Here is a 19919-nt window from a genome sequence, read left to right as displayed (position 1 = left end):
CTAGCTTATCTCTCCATGCTTCAGGCTCTCTGCCTTTATTCCTGATGAAGGGCTTTTGCCCGAAATGTCGATTTTGCTGAAGCTCCTCGATGCTGCCTGAATTGCTGTGGTCTTCCAGCACCATTGATCCAGAATCTGGTTTCCAGCATCTGCAGTCATTGTTTTTACCCAGTAGTGATCATAACCTGATTGAATTTACTCTGCAATTTGAGAGAGAGAAGATAGAGGTAATGGTATTTCAGCTGAATTAAGGCAACTACAGAGGCATGAGGGAGGAGTTGGGTAGCATTGACTGGGAGAGGAGCCTAGCAGGAAAGACAGTGGAACAGCAATGGCAGGAATTTCTAGGAGCAATTCAAGAGACACAGCAGGGTTTGATCCCAAGGAAAAAAGCATGGTACAAGGAGGATGATGCAACCATGGCTGACCAGTGAAGTCAGGGATAATATAAAAACAAAAGAAAAACCATATAAAGTAGTGAAGAACACTTGGAATCAGAGGATTGGGAAGCTTATAAAGACCCACAGAGGGCAACAAAAAAGAATAAGGAAGGAGAAGATTAAATATGAGGATAAGCTAGCCAGTAACATAAAGGATGATTGAAAGAGTTTCCTTAGATATACAAGGGCAAAAGAGAGACAAAAGTGGACATTAGGCCACTGGAAAATTACACCAGACAGATAGTACTGGGGAACAAAGAATTGTCAGAGGAACGGAATAACTATTTTGCATCAGTCTTCACAGTGGCAGACACGAGTAATTTCCCAACAATTCAAGAGAGTGAGAGAGCAGAGTTGAGTATGATGGCAATCACCAAGGAGAAGGTGCCAGAAAAAACTGAATGGCCTGAAGGTGGATAAATCTCCTGGACCAGATGGACTACACCCTAGAGTTCTAAGGAAGATAGCTGAAGAGATGATGAAGACATTAGTGGTAATCTTTCAGGAATCACTAGAATCAAGGACAGTTCCAGAGGACTGGAACATTGCTAATGTAACACGTCTGTTTAAAAAGTGAGTAAGGCAGAAAAACAGAAAATTACAGACCAATTAGCCTAATCTTGGTCATGGATAAGATCCTGGAATCCATTGTGAAGGATGAGATTTCTGAATACTTGGAAGCATGTGGTTAAAATAGGGACGTGTCAGCATGGTTTCATCAAGGGGAATTCATGCCTGACAAATCTGCTAGAATTCTTTGAGGAGGTAACGAGCAGGTTAGATCAAGGAGAGTCTATGGATATTATCTACCTGGACTTCAAGAAGGCCTTTGACAGGGTGCCTCACAGTAGGCTATGGAGTAAGATAAAGGCCCATGGTGTTAGAGGCAAGGCGCTAGCATGCATAGAAGCTTGGCTTTTTGGCAGAAAGCAGAGAGTGGGGATAACAGAGTCCTTCCTGCACTGGCATCAGTGACAAGTGGTATTCTGCAAGGCTCAGTGTTAATTTAAAACTTTTCACTTTTAAATTAACAATCTAGATGAAGGAACTGAGGGCATTCTATCTAAGTGTGCAGATTATACAAAGATAGGTAGAGGGACAGGTAGCACTGAGGAAGCAAGGAGTCTGCAGAAGGATTTGGATAGATTAGGAGATTGGGCAAAGAAATGGCAGATGGAGTACAACATGGGGAAGTGTGAGGTCATGTACCTTGGTAGGAAGAATAGAGGCATGGTCTATTTTCTAAATGGGGAGAAAATGCAAATGTCTGAAGTGCAAAGAGACTTGGGAGTTCTAGTCCAGGATTCTCTCAAGTTAAACTTGCAGATTGAGTCAGTAGTTAGGAAGGCAAGTAGTTAGAATGGCATTTACTTTGAGAGGACTTGAATATAAAAGCAGGGATGTGCTTCTGAGGCTCTATAATGTCTGGTCAGGCCACATTTGGAGTATTGTGCATGGTTTTGGGCCCCATATCTCAGGAAGGATGTACTGGCCCTGGAGCATGTTCAGAGGAGGTTCATGAGAATGGTCCCCGGAATGAACAGCTTAACATATGAGGAACATTTGACAACTCTGGGTCTATACTCAATGGGAGTTTAGAAGGACGAGAGGGAATCTAGTTGAAACTTACAGAATACTGAATGGCCTAGACAGAGTGGATGTTGGGAAGATGTTTCCATTGTTAGGAGAGACTAGGACCCGAGGGCATAGCCCTAGAGTAAAGGGAAGACCTTTTAGAACAGAGATAAAGGGAAACTTCTTCAGCCAGAGAGTGGTGAATCTATGGAATTCACTGCCACACAAGGCTGTGGAGGTCAGATCATTGAGTATATTTAAAACGGGGATAGATAGGTTCTTCATGTAAAGGGGATGAAGCGTGATGGAGAGAATGTGGGAGAATGGGGTTGAGAAACTTATCTGCCATGATTGAATGATGGAGCAGAATGAATGGGCATGAAAGGCCTAATTTCTGCTCTGACATATGGTCTTAGGTATAATCTGCTCTGATATGATATAAAATGGTTCATAATTAAACTTTTTTTTGTCAGGATTTGGAGGAGAAGAAAGGGTGGCTCATTCAACTGAATTATCATTCCATTTTTGGAAAGCTAACAAGATAGAAGCTCGCTCTATGGGCGATCACGTTTCTGTGTGTAATGAATCTAACTCTTAGAGAATGCAAAAGTATCAATATTTTGCTACAAATGTTGGCACTGAATTGGTCATAAGGATTGCAAGTTGGCTAACTGACTTGGAGATGCTCTAACGTTGGCTGCTGTGAGAAATGACGGAAGGAATATCACAGTGATATGCTCTTCTTACATGGAACTCGAGGCAGGTTGTTGGAAATGGTACAGAGTCCTTTACTGTGCCCCAGGCCTCCATTATGCCTGATCTTGAAATGCTTGATACTCACACTGAATCCTAATAACACCTTAATGCACAACACAGACACACATATGAAAACATTAGCGCATGCACAGTTTGAAAAATAATTGATATTGTCTTGCTATCAAATGCACATGATTTCTAATCCATTTGGCAAAACTAGGCTTCTGGGGTAAACTGTCTGGGTAGCTTGACTGTGGGTTGTGAAAGTTGCCTATTACTCTCAGCACGTCCTCTTCCAATTAGACATGTTGGACAATTCATCACCCTGGGTTATTTTGAAAGTGACGATGTGGTTCAGCCTGTGAGTGCCCTCACTGCAATGCTCTGTGTTTCTGAGGCAGCCAGTACGCTTTAACGAGAGAGGGCTGAAAGGATTTCCACAACACCTCCCCCCACCTCTCCATTCCTCGTACTTGTAGCTAGCACATATTTAACAATCGTAATATTTCGATGAGATGGACGGAACTTGGCAGAGAAATAAAAGGAGCAAACATCCAGTTGCAGACAGTGCTGATGTTTAAAGCAACCAAACTGCAATAGCTTCTGTCTTGAATTGTTGATGTGCTTGTTCAGTGCATTAAATTATAAAGGGAGCCTAAAGACATCATTAACTTAACTAATTATAATTAACTTACCAGTAAGGACTGGCCTATCATTACATCACCTGCTTAGCAACAGGCCTCACCATAGCACCATCAGTCCCCAGTGCTTTTCATTACTAATAGGTGAGGAGATGCTCTTCACCCTTGGGGTTACTGTGGTGATAAGGCAGGATACCTTTATTATTTCATTTTATTGCAATCCTGCTTATCCAAGGGAAACAAGCACATTAAAAGCTACAACTTTAATTTTCATAACAAATAGAGGCCCCAAATATCTTGATTGGAGCGGGTGGTTTCCTGCAAGGAAGTAAACAGGAGAAAGATATGTTGCTTAAGTTTCAAAAGGTGAATGAACAGTTAAGGCAAGCAACTATCAGCCTGCATTTTGGAAGTTTCCACAATGTTTGCTATTCAAATCCAACTCAACACACTTTGGGAAATGCTTAATTAATAGGTGGACAGCTCTTGAGTGTGGAACTTCCCTTGCAAAAACAAATTCACCTCAGTTTCCAACACATTGCTGTTTTGCCCCACGAAATACCATTGACAGTGTGTTCAGATACAGCCTACAGCCCTGAATATTCTGCCTCCAAAGTCAAAAGGCGTGTGCTGAATTTGGGTGGGTGAAGTTTTTTTCTTGCACAGTGGTTCCCTTTATTATACTGGCAACAACTCTTGTTGTCAGTTGTGTTTGAGAGTAAATGTAACCAAACACATACAGTGACAAACTGACTGGGGTTGTATTTCACTTTCTCACCTAATTTTGCTCTGTGTTTACCTGCCCTGAGTTTAAAAATTATACTTACTTTAAGAATGGGGATACAAAAGTTGATTGAATAATTTGCTTGTAACAAACTGTTTCCTAATTTGTTGACACTCAGCTTCACATGACACACTGCAAATATAGGCAAAAGTGAGGACTGCAGATCAGAGTCAAGATTAGAGTGGTGCTGGAAAAGCACAGCAGGTCAGGCAGCATCCGAGGAGCAGGAAAATCAATGTTTCATCAGGAAGGGCTTCTGCCTGAAACGTCGATTTTCCTGCTCCTCGGATACTGCCTGACCTGCTGTGCTTTTCCAGCACCACACTAATCTTGACACTGCAAACATACCTGTCTGGCAGACACTGCCAGGGATACCTTTGTTTAGTATTAAAGTGTATCATGGTTTTGTGTTCAGCTGGCCTTTTCACTGTCTTTGGGAACCACTGAAAGGATGTTTGCTGATCGGTGAGGTTTCCCCTGAAATACTTGATGGGATTTTGTTTTGCTTTTGAATGCTTTCTGTAATGTGTGCCATAATAGAGCTGATGCATATCACGCCGTGTTCATAATGAGGCACCACTGTGGTGTTTCAGATTTGATGGAATGTTTCCAGCAAAGAAAATTTACATATCTAACAGGCGCTATTCACGGTTTGATGTTGAAGGTGACTGCATGCATTCTGAGCCATCAACATTGAAAAATACTCAACTCGTGTTTACTGAGAACATCCGGGGAATGGGAAACAACACATTGGGCAGCATTTCCATTTCTCACTAAACTAATTGGACACATTCACTCTGGGAAGCTGCTGGAGAGGGGAAGAGGGTGGAATAGGAAGATCATGTTGAGTAGTAGTGGACCCATCTCTCTCAGGGTTGTGGTAGATTGTTCAGAACAGAAAGAGGAATAGTATCGTCTCACCTGTGGCAACGCTGGTTCAGAGTTTAGATATAGAATACAAAACAACAAAAAAAAACAAGCCACTTGGCTCAACTACTCTGTCCTGTCGTTTAGATGACTCATTCTATCTGTCTCATGTGGTGACTGCAAAACTAATTCCACAGGATAAATGAATATTTCTTGTTGTGCCATCTCAATGTGTGGTCACATAGTTTTATGCTCTGCTGTGTAAAACTGTTTGTAATTGCTTATTAGGAACTGTGTGTTATGTAAATAGAATCAGTATAACTTGTATGGAAATAGTGTATGTGCATTATCTGTTATCTCTGAAGATCTGTCAGTTAATTCTAACTAACTGCTTTTCTTAAAAATAAGGCTCTAACAGTTTTTTTCCCTTCTCTTCCTGCTGAACATAGTGCCTACTTATTGGAACAGAAATTGCTGGAGCAGTTTAGACAGCATCTATGAAGAGAAAACAGAGTTAACGTTTCTGTAAGTCCAGTAACCCTTCTTCAGAAGGTGACAGTTTCAGTTTTTGTTTCAGATCTTCAGCATGGACAGTGCTCTGCTTTACATTAACCTATCTACTGGTTAATGTATACTGTACGTATAGTTCTCATGGCACCAAATGCCCTCTGTTACCTTATCCAGATCTTACTGCATGAGGCCTGACAGAAAATGATGGCAGGTTGTTTGGCAAGGTGAGCTATCACAGTGGAGTCGAGAGCAATCCATACCCACTGTGCAAACACAAAACTCAAGTAGAGATGACTGTTTAGTTATCCAAATCAAAGACCTTAGTCATATTTTATCTCCTTTGCACAGGAGTGGACTCCTGCTGTCTTCACTAAGATCAGAATGCAACACAGAAGCTGGTCAGCTTGAAACCTTCTGTTTGTCTCAGCCATTGTATCACATCAATCACCCATGCAATTAAAACAGTTCCATTATGACCATTCGGATTCAATTTTTTTTCTCTCAGTGTTGGTTTCTCTGGTTACAATGTCAATTTGGAGGACTTTTCCACTCCTGATTCAACCTGTGAAAAGCCGATAATTTGGATCTTAAAAATGGTTCTGAAAATGAGAAGAAAGAAAAATCAACTTACCATCTCTTTTTCCATCACAGCCTCAGGACATTTCGAAACACCTGACAACTGATGAAGTGCTTTTCCAGTGTATGAAATGTACAGAGCTATTGTAAGAAAATAGTCTGGAAGTTGACTTCGACCAAGTTGATACAGAGGTCTCCTCACTGTAAATTGACTCTAATTACTGTGTAAACCATTGTAGGAGCAAATTACTCTACCTGAACTGAAAACAACACATGCTGGAGATTGCAACGGGTCAGACAGCATCTGTGGAGAGAGAGCAAGCAAGCATTTCAGTCTAGATGACACTGCATCAAAACTGATGTGAAGTGTGGAAGGGGGGAGGCATTTATGCTCTAGTTGATAGGAGGGGGCACTTCCCAGTCTTCTGGACTTAATATTGAGTTCAGCACCTTCACGTTGTGAATCCACTCCTCGTCCATTCCTTTCTTTTACCTTTACTTGTGACACTCTCTGTCACCTGGTTCACCGCCCACCCCAGTGGGTGTGTCTTGTCTTTCTAGTCTGGCAATTAGACCCACCATTGTTCAACCATTCTCACATTCCGATCATTTAATCCAAACTATCAACACCCTTTCTCCATCAGCACTCCACACCCACCACTACCACAGCCCCCTCCACACTTCATCTCTGATGAAGAGTGATGTAGACTCAAAACATTAGCTTGCTCTCTCTCCAAGGATGCTGTCTGACCCATTGTGATCTCCAGCATTTGTTGTTTGCAGAACAATAAACCATTGTTAACAGCAAATCCCAGGTACTGATCTACTACACTATACCGGCTCAGTCCAATTCTATTTCTTCACCATACCTGTCCCTGAAATAATATTCCTAAGAATTTGAGTGGTTTAAATGAATAAATGTCACATAATTGCAGGCACTGAGATAATTCCAACATCAAAAGCGCAGCATTATATTTCATTCATAGTAGCTAACAGGAGCCAAATGAATGCACAGTTCGACTTCTGTTTGGCACTCCAAATATCAGAAAGGCAAAGAAAGTCTGACGTAAGCTGATCGTAGCTCACTGGTGTGTTCCCAAAAATTGGAGGCAGCAGATGCAACTTTTGACTCTGCTTTCCTGCCATGATAAACTGTGGCTGTGGTAAAAGCAGTCAGAAATATTTTTAAAAACCCTAACTGTCTCCATGCTGACTGCTTCGCTTTCACTGCACAATTTAACCGTTGGCTCAACTCATGGCCTGCAGTGGTTCTCTGAAGTGCAGTGACTACAGTTACATAGCCAAAAGCACCAATTTCTGGCATGGAGCTAAACCTCACTGTCTACGATTTGATGATGAGCTAGATTGATCTGTTTCTGATAATGAAACTAGAGGAAGGAGTGTTGGCCAACGCACTGACAAAGCTGCTTGCACTTCTTCACAAGGTCCTTAATGTCCGACACAAGTGCAGAGCAGGTTAGACTTGATTAGCTTTGACAAAGGATCAGTTAGACTTGAAATGTCAGTTCTTTTCTTTCCTTACAGATGCTTCCAGACCTGCTGAGATTTTCCAGCATTTTCTCTTTTGATATTAGACTTGATTAGATTCCCTACAGTATGGAAACACCCACTTCGGCCAAACAAATACATACCAAACCTCCGAAGAGTAACCCACCCAGACTCATTTCCCTACCCTGTATTTCTCCCTGATTAATGCACCAAACTCTACGGGCTATTTAGCATGGCCAATTCACCTGATCTTTGAATTGTGGGAGGAAACCGGAGCACCCGGAGGAAACCCACGTAGACATGAGGTGAATGTGCAAACTCCAAACAGACAGCTGTCCTAGCTGGGAATCGAACCCGGGTTCCTCGCGCTGTGAGGCAGCATTGCTAACCACTGAGCCACCGTGCCGCTCTATTTAACAGCAGTTCTGAAGGTTAACACCACGTGAACTGTATTATTTCCTCCATGTAGCCTTGATTTTGTGCTGAAATCCTGAAGTAGGCCTTTGACCTTCTGATTTGGAGGTGCAAGTGCTGATAGGCGAGGCCAGTCAACTCAAGTTACAGGACTGCAGTAACACCATACTGAGGGGTTTTTGAACTGACGGCATCAAATTTGATGATGTGGGACTTGCTCAATTGAGTTACAAGAAAGAGGAATGCAGCATAAATGATTTTGTTCTCAATTTTTTTTATTGTGAAGTTGAACTTCAGTCATGTCATTTGGGGATTTATGCACAAAAATAAGCATAATTGCCTTCACAGAAATGAGAACAATTGGGTTTCAAAATATACCTTTGCCTGACAGAAATAAACTAGCATTTGGGAAGTGCTTCAAGGTAATTTACTGCTCAATGTGAACATTAGCAGACTGTTAAGATAACTTAATTCACACATTTTCACTAATTATCGCTGTGATCCAGTGGTAGGTCACAAATTACTACTTTGTTCCTCGAAGAGATAAACCACAGAATTGATAGGATTCCCATCTCCTTGATAAAGGATTGTGCATCTTTTATGTTGGGTTATTAACGGAATGAAACTGAAACTCACAAATGAGTTGCTGCTGTGACATTTTGATTTGTATCCCATTTTTAAACATTGACTCCAAGTACCACAGAGAAAAAAAGAACTCATTACAACAGCCTATCTGAGTATATCAAACAGTTTAAATTGATTACCTGCTGCACAGAGGGCTCTATTCTCAAAGGCTTTCGCTTTGCTATTTTTGCAGCTATTTGCATTTGTATTTCTGATATTTAAATAAAAAGACAGAAAATAAGCAGGAACGCGTAACCTCAGTTCTCAAGCACATGAGTATCTCAGTCCATCTCTTGTTTCATATAATAACTAATTAATATGTAAATCATGAGTGCTTGATGCGGATGGGCTATTTGTGTCCTGTTCACATCAAAGCTGAGCTTTTCCCCTGGTACTAAAGAAATAAATGTCACCTGAGAGGGTGAAATGCAAGCAAATTAAAACCAGCCACTGCTGATGCATCTCTGGGCTGTTGAGAGGATGTCACCAGGGCAACTGGTAACTGTAAACCAAAATGGGCCATGCAAGGTATAAACTACTTTTGATCTGGCACTGTTTTAGCATGTATACGAGAGACTGGTGCCCATGAACTGACTCATGCCAAGTAAACTGTGAAACCTGCTCCCTTCTCCCAGTGACAGACTTGCTCAACCATTCAGCTATTGACCCCAGTTGTAGGCTGATGGCTTAGAAAAGTCAGAAGGCATGGGTCTCTCAAATCCTAAACTTGAGAATATTCAAATATTTTCGAGAGAGGCCAAAAGAGGTGCCACAAATTAATCGCTGAAATATGCTTCCAGCTTTAAAAGGTCTGGGTTATTGCAACTTCCCTGAAAGCCCGTCCGTTGGTTAATAACAATTCAGCACCACAAACACAGAAACCTGGCCCAGTTGTCAAAAGTGTCAAACTGTGATCATGCAGAGCACAGAAAATGTACAATCTGTCACTAGTTGGAAGTATGGTTCTAAGTGTAAGAGGATAACTCAAATTCTGGGAACTGAACCTGGCTACATTCCCGCACACAAAACAACTGAAGCGAATCAAATTGAAATTTTGGAAAACTAATCTAAAAAAAATTCAAAACTTGCACGTTTACAGCTAACACTCTATTGGATGTTAATATGGACGACAATCACTGGGCGCAAGATTGAGGCACAATTTTCTAACAATTTGTTTACATTAGAATATATGAGAATGGTAACTAACAAGTTAGTCATGTCATAGAGATGTAATTCACAGAAACAGACCCTTCAGTCCAACTCATCCATGCTTACCAGATATTTTAAATTAATCTAGCTCCATTTGCCAGCACTAGGCCCATATCCCTCTGAACGCTTCATATTCATGTACCCATCCAGATGCCTTTTAAATTTGTCCCAGCATCGACCACTTCCTTTGGCAACTCATCCATAAATGCACCACCCTCTGTGGGGGAAAGAAATTGCCCCTTCTGTCCCTATTAAATCTTTCCTCTCAGTCATACTTAGTTGTAATTGTTTAGTGAATTTCTTTTATAGGTGAACAATTGTAAGTGATACCTAACATTGAAGCTGATATTTTAAATTCATTCCACCAAAGTTGGGAAACCTAATGATGACACTCAACATGAATCTGGCATAGGATTGAGGGTGATTTTGCGGTTTGGATCAGAAATTGGCTAGCTGTAAGAAGACAGAGGGTGGTAGTGGATGGCAAATATTCATCCTGGGGTTCAGTTACTAGTGGTGTACTGCAATGATCTGTTTTGGGGCCGCTGCTGTTTGTCATTTTTATAAATGCCTTGGATGAGGGCATAGAAGGATGGGTTAGTAAATTTGCAGATGATGCTAAAGTTGAAGGAGTTGTGTCAATGCAGAGGATATTGCAGGTTACAGAGGGACATAAATAAGCTGCAGAGCTAGACTAAGAGGTGGCAAATGGAGTTTAATGCGAAAGAGTGTGAGGTGATTCACTTTGGAATGAGTAACAGTAATAAAGAGTACTGGCCTTATGGTAAGATTCTTGGTAGTGTGAATGAGTAGAGAGATCTCGGTGTCCATGTGCATTGATCCCAGGTTGTTAGGAAGGCGTATGGTGTGTTAGCTTTTATTGGTAGAGGGATTGAGCTTCAGAGCCATGAGGTCATGTTGCAGCTCTACAAAACCCTAATGCGGCCGCGCTTTGAGTATTGTGTACAGTTTTGGTCGCTGCATTATAGGAAGGATGTGGAAACATTGGAAAGGGTTCAGAGGAAATTTACCAGAATGTTGACTGGCATGGAGGAAAGGCTGAGGGGATGTGAGGCTGTGTTTGTTAGAGAGAAGAAAGTTAAGTGGTGACTTAATAGAGGTATGCAAGATTATCAGAGGATTACATAGGGTGGACAGTGAGAGCCTTTTTCCTTGGATGGTGATAGCTAGCTCAAGGGGACATAGCTTTATATTGAGGGGTGATAGATATAGGACAGAGGTCAGAGGTAGTTTCTGTACTTGTAAAGTAGTAAGGGCATGGAATACCCTGCCTGAAACTGTAGTGAACTCGCCAACATTAAGGGCATTTAAATGGTCGTTGGATAAACATATGGATGATAATGGAGTAGGTGGGCTTTAGATTGGTTTCACAGGTTGGCGCAACATCGAGTGCCAAAGGGCCTGTACTGTGCTGTAGAGTTCTATGTTCTATGAAGCTGAATTTCAAATGATGTCAAACAAACTTTCCCTTTCTGACTGTTTCTTATTTGCAAGGTTCCCCGAGATGTTTGGTGAAGGGCTAAATGTAGGGGAACGGTTCTGGGTGGGTTGCTCTCGGAGGATCGGTGTGGACTTGTTTCCACACTGTAATTAATCTAATCTAATCTAATCAGACCAAAGATCAATCAGTTTGACAGCAGCAGAATTTTTTCCACGCCAACTTCTGGATTTAGATGCTAATCAGCCATTTTCTAATTAAGTGGTGATACAGCTTCAAGAGGCTGAATGGTCATTCTGTCCCTACATTCCCTTTTGTAAAGGACGTTAGACAAGTAGTGTGATTTCAGGGGGGTAGATTGAGACTAACTGCATTTGGTAGGGGGAATAAAGGTAGCCATCATATTTATATTGTAAGAAAATGTCCCAAGATAATTAGTCAAAAAAAAGTATCAACATTGTTTTTCATGAAAAATGCACATTATCCAATGCCAGTTAACTTCAATGATACCACATTTATAGTGTGATAAAGTTTAATTCACCGCTGTCTATCCCATCAATGGGAGCCAGCCTCTCTAAAATTAATATGGATTTCCGGTTTGATTTCACAAACAATCCCCAAGAGATCTTGCAGAACCTTCTCACTATTCCGTTCGTGGTTGCTTATGAGCCCATTGATCTTTGCTCTGGTTTGTTCATCCACTTTGACTAAAAGGTTACCTTGAGAACCCATGATCTAAGATAAAACAGAGACATGTTTATTGTAAACAGAAGGCCACGTCACTGGATTTTTCCATTTGAAACATTTTGGAAACAGTTCGTGAAATTATGATATTTACAGGATGCACATTCAAGATTCCAGCTTTCTTCTCTCTCTAATATTTTTCCTTCACAAGGTCCTCTACTGAATATACAAGGATAAGGTTCTAAAGTACTCTGGATACTTTACAAACGATGGCCTCCTTTATGCTTGTGGCTGAATAATAATTGGCAGTGTATTATTAGTCAAGTGATGTTCTCTTGGGGTGAGAGGGGGAGCCTGATCCTGTCCTTGTGTGACTACGCATATATATTTGACATAGCGAGGAAACTTTGATTGGCATCCCTACTTGCCCATCCAGCACAGAGGCAGGAAGTCCAGTTCTGGCACAGCTTTGGATAGATTGGCTTCATAGAATCATAGCATCTCTACAGTGTGGAAACAAGCCATTTGGCCCAACAAGTCCACACTGACCCTCCGAAGGGCAACCCACCCAGACCCATTCCCCTGTCTTATTACTCCACATTTCCCCTGACTAATGGAGCTAACCTACACAGCCTTGAACACTATGGGCAATTTAGCATGGCAAATTCACCTAAGCTGCGCATCTTTGGATAGTGGGAGGAAGTCGAAGCACCCGGATGAAACCCACGCAGATACAGGGAGAATGTGCAAACTCTACACAGATAGTCACCCGAGGCTGGAATCAAACCTGGGTCCCTGGTGCTGTGAGGCAGCAGTGATAACCAATGTGCCACTCTTGGTCAAAATATCAATGCGGCAGGGACAGGCCACTATGAATGCCGGAGGAAACATCACAGAAGCGCTTCACAGGAGGCTCCCAAGCACTGAGGATGTCACCTAGACAGGGGACGAAACGTTTGCAACAAAAACTTCCAGCTCGGCGAACAGAACCTCAGCATCAATGCTATGTCCTCGCTGGTAGTCTGACCTTGCACCATGACAGGCAGGGCTTTTCCTCAATGGACGATCAGGAGTGTATCTTTTCTAAGATTTATTTTTGAAACACCCATGTTATGATGGGAATAACCTGCTGGATTCCTGCTGGAGCTCCAGTACTAGCCCAGCAAACCATACAGGGACTCGATCCATGTCTAGCATAAACTACAGCTTTGACAGCCAGTGCACCAAGAAGGGCCTTGGGAAAATGGCAGCCTCAATTTCTGCAGAAGGGATTGGAAGCTGAGATGCAAATGATTTGAAACATTCTGTCCTCAAGATGGTAATGAGTGGGCTCCACCTGAGGGTTAAAAGCAAGGCTCAACTGGGAGGAAGGTTTAATATTAAAAAGTCTTAACAGATTGGTCCCCTGAACTCTTATCATCTTCTCTTCCACCCCCATGTTTCTTCCCTCCCCCCTCACCGCAATGCACACACTTGCACTCTCATACATACATACACTCACACACGCTCATACACTCACACACACTTGCACTCTCACATGCACATTCTCTCTCATGCACACACACACACACGTGCACACAGACACATACACTCACTCACTCCCTCTGTCTCTCTCTATCTGTCTCTCTCATATGCAACCGCATCCATCAGGGACCAAGGATCCATTCAGTGTGGCATGATTGCCTGTTGTTCCCATGCAGAATATATCCCTGCACACCAATTTTCCATGTCCCGATGGGATTGGCACTGTGGGGTGGTAGTGAGCACAAATCCCAAAGCAGGCATTGAAAACACATTTTTCAATGGTGTCATCTGATACTTTGGGAATTTTTATGATTCTAGAACATAAAATCATGACATAAGCAAAATGAGCTCTGATTTATCACCAACAGTGAAATGTATTCATATCTCTGTTTGTGATACCAAGGATAACTCCACAAACCTCATATTGGGTCATGACTGACCAGAAATGGATTAAATCCCATTGTTTTTTTCCACTGTGTGCAGGGACTTTTGATTTGTGACTATTGATTCTCACAATTATGGTCCAAAGAAGCAGCAATTAAATCAATCCCACTTGTTTGCATTGATACATACAGAGTCTTGCTTTTGTCTGAACTCTCTCTCCCTTTGCAGACGATATTGATCTATCTCAGCTTGTGCCTCATCCTTTGCTTGTTTCAGCCGTCTTCCCTTCCCTGGAAGAACATTCACAATGAAAATGCTTGATAAGTATTTTATGATACCAATTGTGCCACCAATCTAATAAACATCGCACACAAAAGGGAATCGATGGATTGCAAGAAATGAAACCGTCGGACAATGCTGGACTGATTAATAAGGCTCAAGTGAGTTACGTCATCCTGTGTCTAAAAGATTTCTCTTCAAAGCTATATTGATTATTTTTCTTCCTGGATTCCACATCCATTCCAATTTTTGTGCACAATTTTCATTCGGTTTCAAAAGTGCAAAATCTAATTGTAAAAGATTGCTTGCCTGTTTGTTTTTGAATTCCTCATTGCAGTACTGAGCTTCAGGAATCTGCACTGTGCTAACTGGTGATGTGCAGTTATGCCTTTATGACATGTTCAGCACAGCAATTGGAACAATGGTGGCAGGTTATCAGAAACCACTGCAGGAATCAGAGTGTGCCCTGATAAGTGTGTATGCCATTAAACAGGCAGGGATCACAGTGGCTTATTAGGTCCAATGTTTCTGTCTGTTAGCCTGAAGCAGGCTAAATAGGGGGCTTTGCTGCTGCTCACTCCTTTTCACACAAATGATTTTCCACGGTGTTTGGTGGAAAATGGCGAGAGTGGGTGATGATGAGGCAGGCAGCGAGAAGATGTGGGGGGCAATTGGTTTTTCTACACCTCCTAAAGCCTAGGTTAACAGCATCACTATTGGTGCTGCCCAAGAAAGACAACTCTCTACTTCTCGATTGTGGACCCATTATAATATGAGGGCATTGTTTTCCGCGGTCATAAATGAAAGATTTTTGAACATGTTCTTATTTCTTCCATAGGGAAACGGAAGCATTAAAAAGATCCAATTTAATATGTTCGTCTAACTTCAATGTACAATTCGGGATCCTCACTGGGATGGTGAGTTCAGAAGCATTCTGAGAAAGCACTGCATATTTCAAACTATTACTTGATTAATATCCAGCATACACTTACTCTTCATGTGATATATATCAATTTAGTCTGCATGAGAAGTAGCAATGGCCTTTTGAGCTGCTCAGCTGTTCAATAAAGTCAGGGCTCGTCTTTGGCCTTAACTTCTCAGCCCAGCACTATCCTTATATCGCTTAGGATCCAAAAATTCATCCATCCTGGTCTTGAACATGCCCAGTGATTCGGCAAACACAGTCCCTCTGTATAGAACATTCCAAATAATCACAAACCTTTTGACAGAGAGAATTCCACTAAATGCCTGAGCCTTGTTCTGTATCTGTGACCACGTGTTTCTAGACTCCCCAGACCTATGTCCTTGATCAATCCTTTTTGCAGTTTTCATCTTGCCTTGAGCACTGGACACATACTTATTCCAACAAATAATATTCTGGTTGAATTTTCACAAAAAAAATACTTTCATGGCCAAACACTATACATACAATTTAGATAATAGGCATGATGTGCTATTGAGCAATGAGATATATTGCATTCAATGAGCTGTAACAGATCCATGCCTTGTTTTGTGACAGACACAGTCATGAAGCTTTTACACCTTGATTTCACTCAATTGCACACAAGTGGAAGACTGTTGGTATTCCAGCTTTGGACCTGATATAATTCAGACAGATCCAGAGCTGGAGGTCCATTCCAGTCCCACAGACTGCCTTGCAAACATTGCTTCAGCCAAGACAGAGCATGGAAGGGTTTATTTTGTAGCCTGTTCATCCCGAATATAATGGTCCAGATTAATCAATTGGCCAATGTGGCAATGAATGCCAAATGGCCACATTTAAGTTCAGAGTTCAGTATGAAAATCCAAGCAAACAAGCCAGTCCCCTGATGCATTCCCTGTGATGTTTCTATTATTTCTTGATGAGAAGCATGTTGTTGTTTTAATCAGACACAGACAGATTGTTTTAATTCATGCCACATGCGTGTGTTGACAAGGTTATCAAGTTGGACTCTGCATTGCTCAAAGGAGAGCCCTGAGCTGTTAGCAGGCTCAGCATGAAGCTGTATGGGGTGAGGAGGAAGTGGGCAGTGATTGGCCAGGGGAGCTGGACTGTCCGAACACAACTTCGACATTTTGTTTGATATCTTCAAAGTGCGAAACCCCGAATGCTGCCACTTCTCAAGGTCTCACAGTTTCTGTGGGCGTGGGATTCATTTTGTAGCCTGCTCATGCTGAGTATACATGGTCCAGATTAATCAATTGGCCAGTGAGGGAATGAATGCCAAATGACCACAGTTTCTCTGTCAGTGTCAATGAGTGCACTTAACCTTGAACTTTGTTTTAATTCTTACACACACATTTTTAATGCTTGTGATTTAAACTGTACTCCTTACGTTAAGATGCCTCTTTTGCTCTATCGTAATCTGACACCTAACTAGGCATTTAGTATATTTTGAGTGCAGTTTCAGTCTGACCCCACTCAGTGTGCTTCAGTTATACTGTTGATAAAATACATGCTTTGTTTGACTTGGGACCACGTTTAACAGAAGTAGACTAACTGAATGAGAGAACAAAGAAAATCAACATTTAAATCACTAAACATAAAAGTGTATGTAACGCAAACACAATAACCTTCTTAAGATAGACAAAAACTGTCTTGAAAGTATCTGCGCCTCCTTCGACTGGACTCATTTGGTTAAAGGCAGCCAAATGATGCAGCCATGTGGACCAGCTGGTCCAAGCTTTAACATGTTCTTGCCTTTGAGGTGACTGATGCCAGGCAAGCTGGCAGTAGGGGTGCTCCAAACTGGCTGGTGCCCCTTCACTTGAAATCCACGCACCAGCATTTAATCTTCCAGGAGGACAGTGATGCACAGCGAGGTACTGGCTGCAGGAACCGAGCCAGAAAGTCCCTGCTGGGTTCTCCCCGAAAGGGGGGGGGGGGGGAAGTAAAAACACTGCTGTGCAGAGTGGAGGGAGGATGGGTTTGGCCTCCGCTGTGATCTCCTCCCCCAACACCCCCTCCCTACAGGCTGCCAACTCTCAGTGCCTTGCTACAGCTGGGATTCTGGCACCCACAGAGCCCTCACCCCAGCAGGAGTCAGTGTCTTGAAGAGGGTTACAAGAAAAAATTACAAGGAAAACCCCTGTCACTTTTTTAGCTTAAAGGATGAAGTGGTACAGAATTTTAACCTTTAATGAAAATAATGTTTCTTGTTAATGTGGGTAAAATTCCACCTCATCCCCTCACACAGAGAGGGCTAAATACACTTCCCGAGTGAGTCTGTGGAGGGAAACCCCGTTTAAGGAACAGTAGAACACTTGAAGTGGACAGAGCTCTTTCTGGCTGGAATAATTCAGAACGACTCCATGAACAATCTTGTCTGGGATGATCTGGTGTACTATTAAGGCCTGCCCCATGGGAGACCTGAGTTGTGGCCTAGGTGCCCTTGATGTTAAAGTACTCCCTTACACTGTTTTCCATGTGAGATATTGATCCAGAAATGCCAATGATTTTCCAGCCCTACGTTGGCTCAGGTACCTATGTCAACTGTGACTGTGCATTGTTTAACCTAAGGTTGCTGCTAGCGGTATTTCAGCAATGTGTTTATCCAACGGTGGCAGTGTTAACAAAGAAAACAGAGCTCACCCTAAATTATTCATTTGTTTTCAATGCCTTTTCTAGCACCGTGTGTGCCGTTCCCTGCCAGGTCTGTGACAGGGCATGTCCACCCCTTAGATGTGTCCCTCACTTCACTCCCAAGTGAAATAGTTGCAACATTGTAAAATGTCTCAGATTAAGGCAGGGACAAAGATACAAGTCTGAGTTCCCAAATGAAGTGGAATAAAATGTACATCTATAACAAACGCTTTTGTTTTAGCATGGTCTATGTCGATCCGATTAATAAAGAGTTTTTAAAATCTTAATAAAATCTTCCTCCAACCCAGTGATCTTTGTGCTTTGATTCCACAATATAGTGAACCCACTTTTCATGCTCTTGACTACCAGAAATTATCAGTAAGTTAGGTTTACTCACTCTTCTTGGCTTCCTCTAACTTTTCTTTGGCCCGTTTCTCAGCTTGTAAAAGCTGATGAATTCCCTGGGAGTGGCTGGTCATATTTCCATACGTGCTGGCTCTCAGTGACAGTGCTGATCAGAGTCTCCCATCCACATTTATAGGGATCTTGATGACCGTGATACCTGGCTGTTGCTCAATACAACAAAAGCAGTCTAGGTATAGCTTGAATGATAACAGCCTGCTCCAGTCACTGGCTGCTTTCAGTCAGTTGCTGCCAACTCAAACAGAGTAGATCTCCAATTGGAGTGATCCTTATCCGTTATCTCAACAAACAATAACAGTCACCTGAAAAAAAATTAACAAAGCGTGCACTATTAACATAGAAATAATCCAAACAACAGTTTCCAGAGTCCTGTTACCTACTTTCCAAAGAGTCAAAAAGTCAGAGAAATCTTACGGTAGTCTGAGCGACTTGGGCTGTGGTGAGATGGGTGGCAGAAACAGACAGCAAGTGCAGTAGGTCCCATCTTCCCGTCAAGATCACCCTGCGCCATCTTATATGGTCTCTACAGTGACCAGACAAGATTCTCGCTCGGCGGTGGCAAAGAAGCCAATTGACAGTCATTATTGTGTGTTGAACGCCTTGTTAACCGCACAGCTCACCTCATTAACATTCAGACTTCCATTTTATCAAACTCGCAGAGAAAAAGCTCAACGCCAGGCAAATTCAGCAAGGAAACCAAGGTAAAGCCACCGCCAGATGGATTCAATGCATCGCTAACTCTGAACGGCCTCCACGTTGGAAACCTGAGCATCCCCAGGCAGAGAAAGCAAGCTCCTATTTCTGTTCCCTTGTCCTACTTGTTTCACACAGACAGAAAGCCAGGAAGCTTGTCGTCAGTTGTTGATAGACCTCAGTCAAGTCAAGGGGGAAAGCCTTTGCTTGGGGGCTCTTGGCACAGTAAGTCAGGGCAGCCTCCAATACCAGTTCAGGGTTTGCTCAGGGCAGTTAGAGTCAGGATCCTCTCATAAGGAGTGAGGAGCTGTACGGTAGGCAGCACACCATTTCTCTTGACACTGTCTGCTCTTTTGCAAACAGATTTCTTCCTGGAATGAGAGAGAGGCAGATATTACAAATGATGCAGGTAGTTGGTGCTGCTGTTACTGTCGGGACACATGTCCACAGGGATCGAAACACTTATGCCCAAAATGTCGATTCTTCTGCTCCACAGATGCTGCCTGGCTGGCTGTGCTTTTCCAGCGCCACACTCTTCGACTTTGATCCCCAGCATCTGCAGTCCTCAGTTTCTCTTAGCACAGAGAGTATGCAGGCTTAGTGCAGTTTGGGGATTGGGGTGAGTGGGAGTGAGTGATGGAACATGTTGCAGGCAGTAGTGAGTGTGGTTGAGTGTTAACCTCGTTGGTTGATGGGTGCAGGAGTGGAGAGAGTGAGTGAGTGTGAGATATTGGAAAGATGATGATGGTACTAACTCTGGCAGAATGGAGAAGGACATTAGCCTTCTCACAGGGCTCGTATTCCTCCAGATGGCTGAAACTGCCTTCGCCTGGGGGAATAGCTTTGTCCTGGCCTTCACTCCTAGTTCACGGGTCCAGGAGGCATGTTGTATCCAGCAGGACCCCAACATTCCGCCCTCAAAGCAGACCATCGATTTCCCCCAGCTGCCAGGTCAGGGACAAACCTCCGGCAAGGCCGTGTGAGG

At 42.6% G+C, this 19919-nt stretch overlaps 1 protein-coding gene and 1 long non-coding RNA gene across 2 annotated transcripts; one reads left to right on the top strand and one right to left on the bottom strand.

Annotated features, from left to right (window-relative positions):
- Positions 1 to 11287: 11287 nt before the first annotated feature.
- On the bottom strand, positions 11288 to 18415 carry LOC122554786 (V-type proton ATPase subunit G 3-like). Its single transcript, XM_043700161.1, has 3 exons — positions 18216 to 18415; positions 14146 to 14246; positions 11288 to 12099 (listed from the first exon to the last, which is right to left on the bottom strand). Exons 1-3 carry the CDS (start codon positions 18295 to 18297, stop codon positions 11920 to 11922), a joined length of 363 nt encoding a protein of 120 aa, XP_043556096.1. The 5' UTR covers positions 18298 to 18415; the 3' UTR covers positions 11288 to 11919.
- On the top strand, positions 14254 to 18958 carry LOC122554787. The gene is made up of 3 exons (XR_006313080.1): positions 14254 to 14396; positions 15074 to 15152; positions 18901 to 18958. It is a non-coding gene; the product is annotated as an uncharacterized LOC122554787 (long non-coding RNA).
- Positions 18959 to 19919: the final 961 nt, after the last annotated feature.

This window comes from Chiloscyllium plagiosum, chromosome 11, assembly GCF_004010195.1.
Source record: "Chiloscyllium plagiosum isolate BGI_BamShark_2017 chromosome 11, ASM401019v2, whole genome shotgun sequence".
Lineage (NCBI taxonomy): Eukaryota > Metazoa > Chordata > Chondrichthyes > Orectolobiformes > Hemiscylliidae > Chiloscyllium > Chiloscyllium plagiosum.
The sequence above is the reverse complement of the archived record's forward strand: the minus strand, read 5'-3'. Positions and strand labels throughout refer to the sequence as shown.

Bases quoted from the DNA above. Each gene is read 5' to 3' on its own strand.
- LOC122554786 (XM_043700161.1), bottom strand. From the start codon at position 18,297: ATGACCAGCCACTCCCAGGGAATTCATCAGCTTTTACAAGCTGAGAAA. The intron at 14,247-18,215 runs GTGAGTAAACCT...ATGTTCTTCCAG, and splicing joins GTTAGAGGAAGCCAAGAAGA to GGAAGGGAAGACGGCTGAAA. The intron at 12,100-14,145 runs GTATGTATCAAT...GTTTTATCTTAG, and splicing joins TCAGACAAAAGCAAGACTCT to ATCATGGGTTCTCAAGGTAA.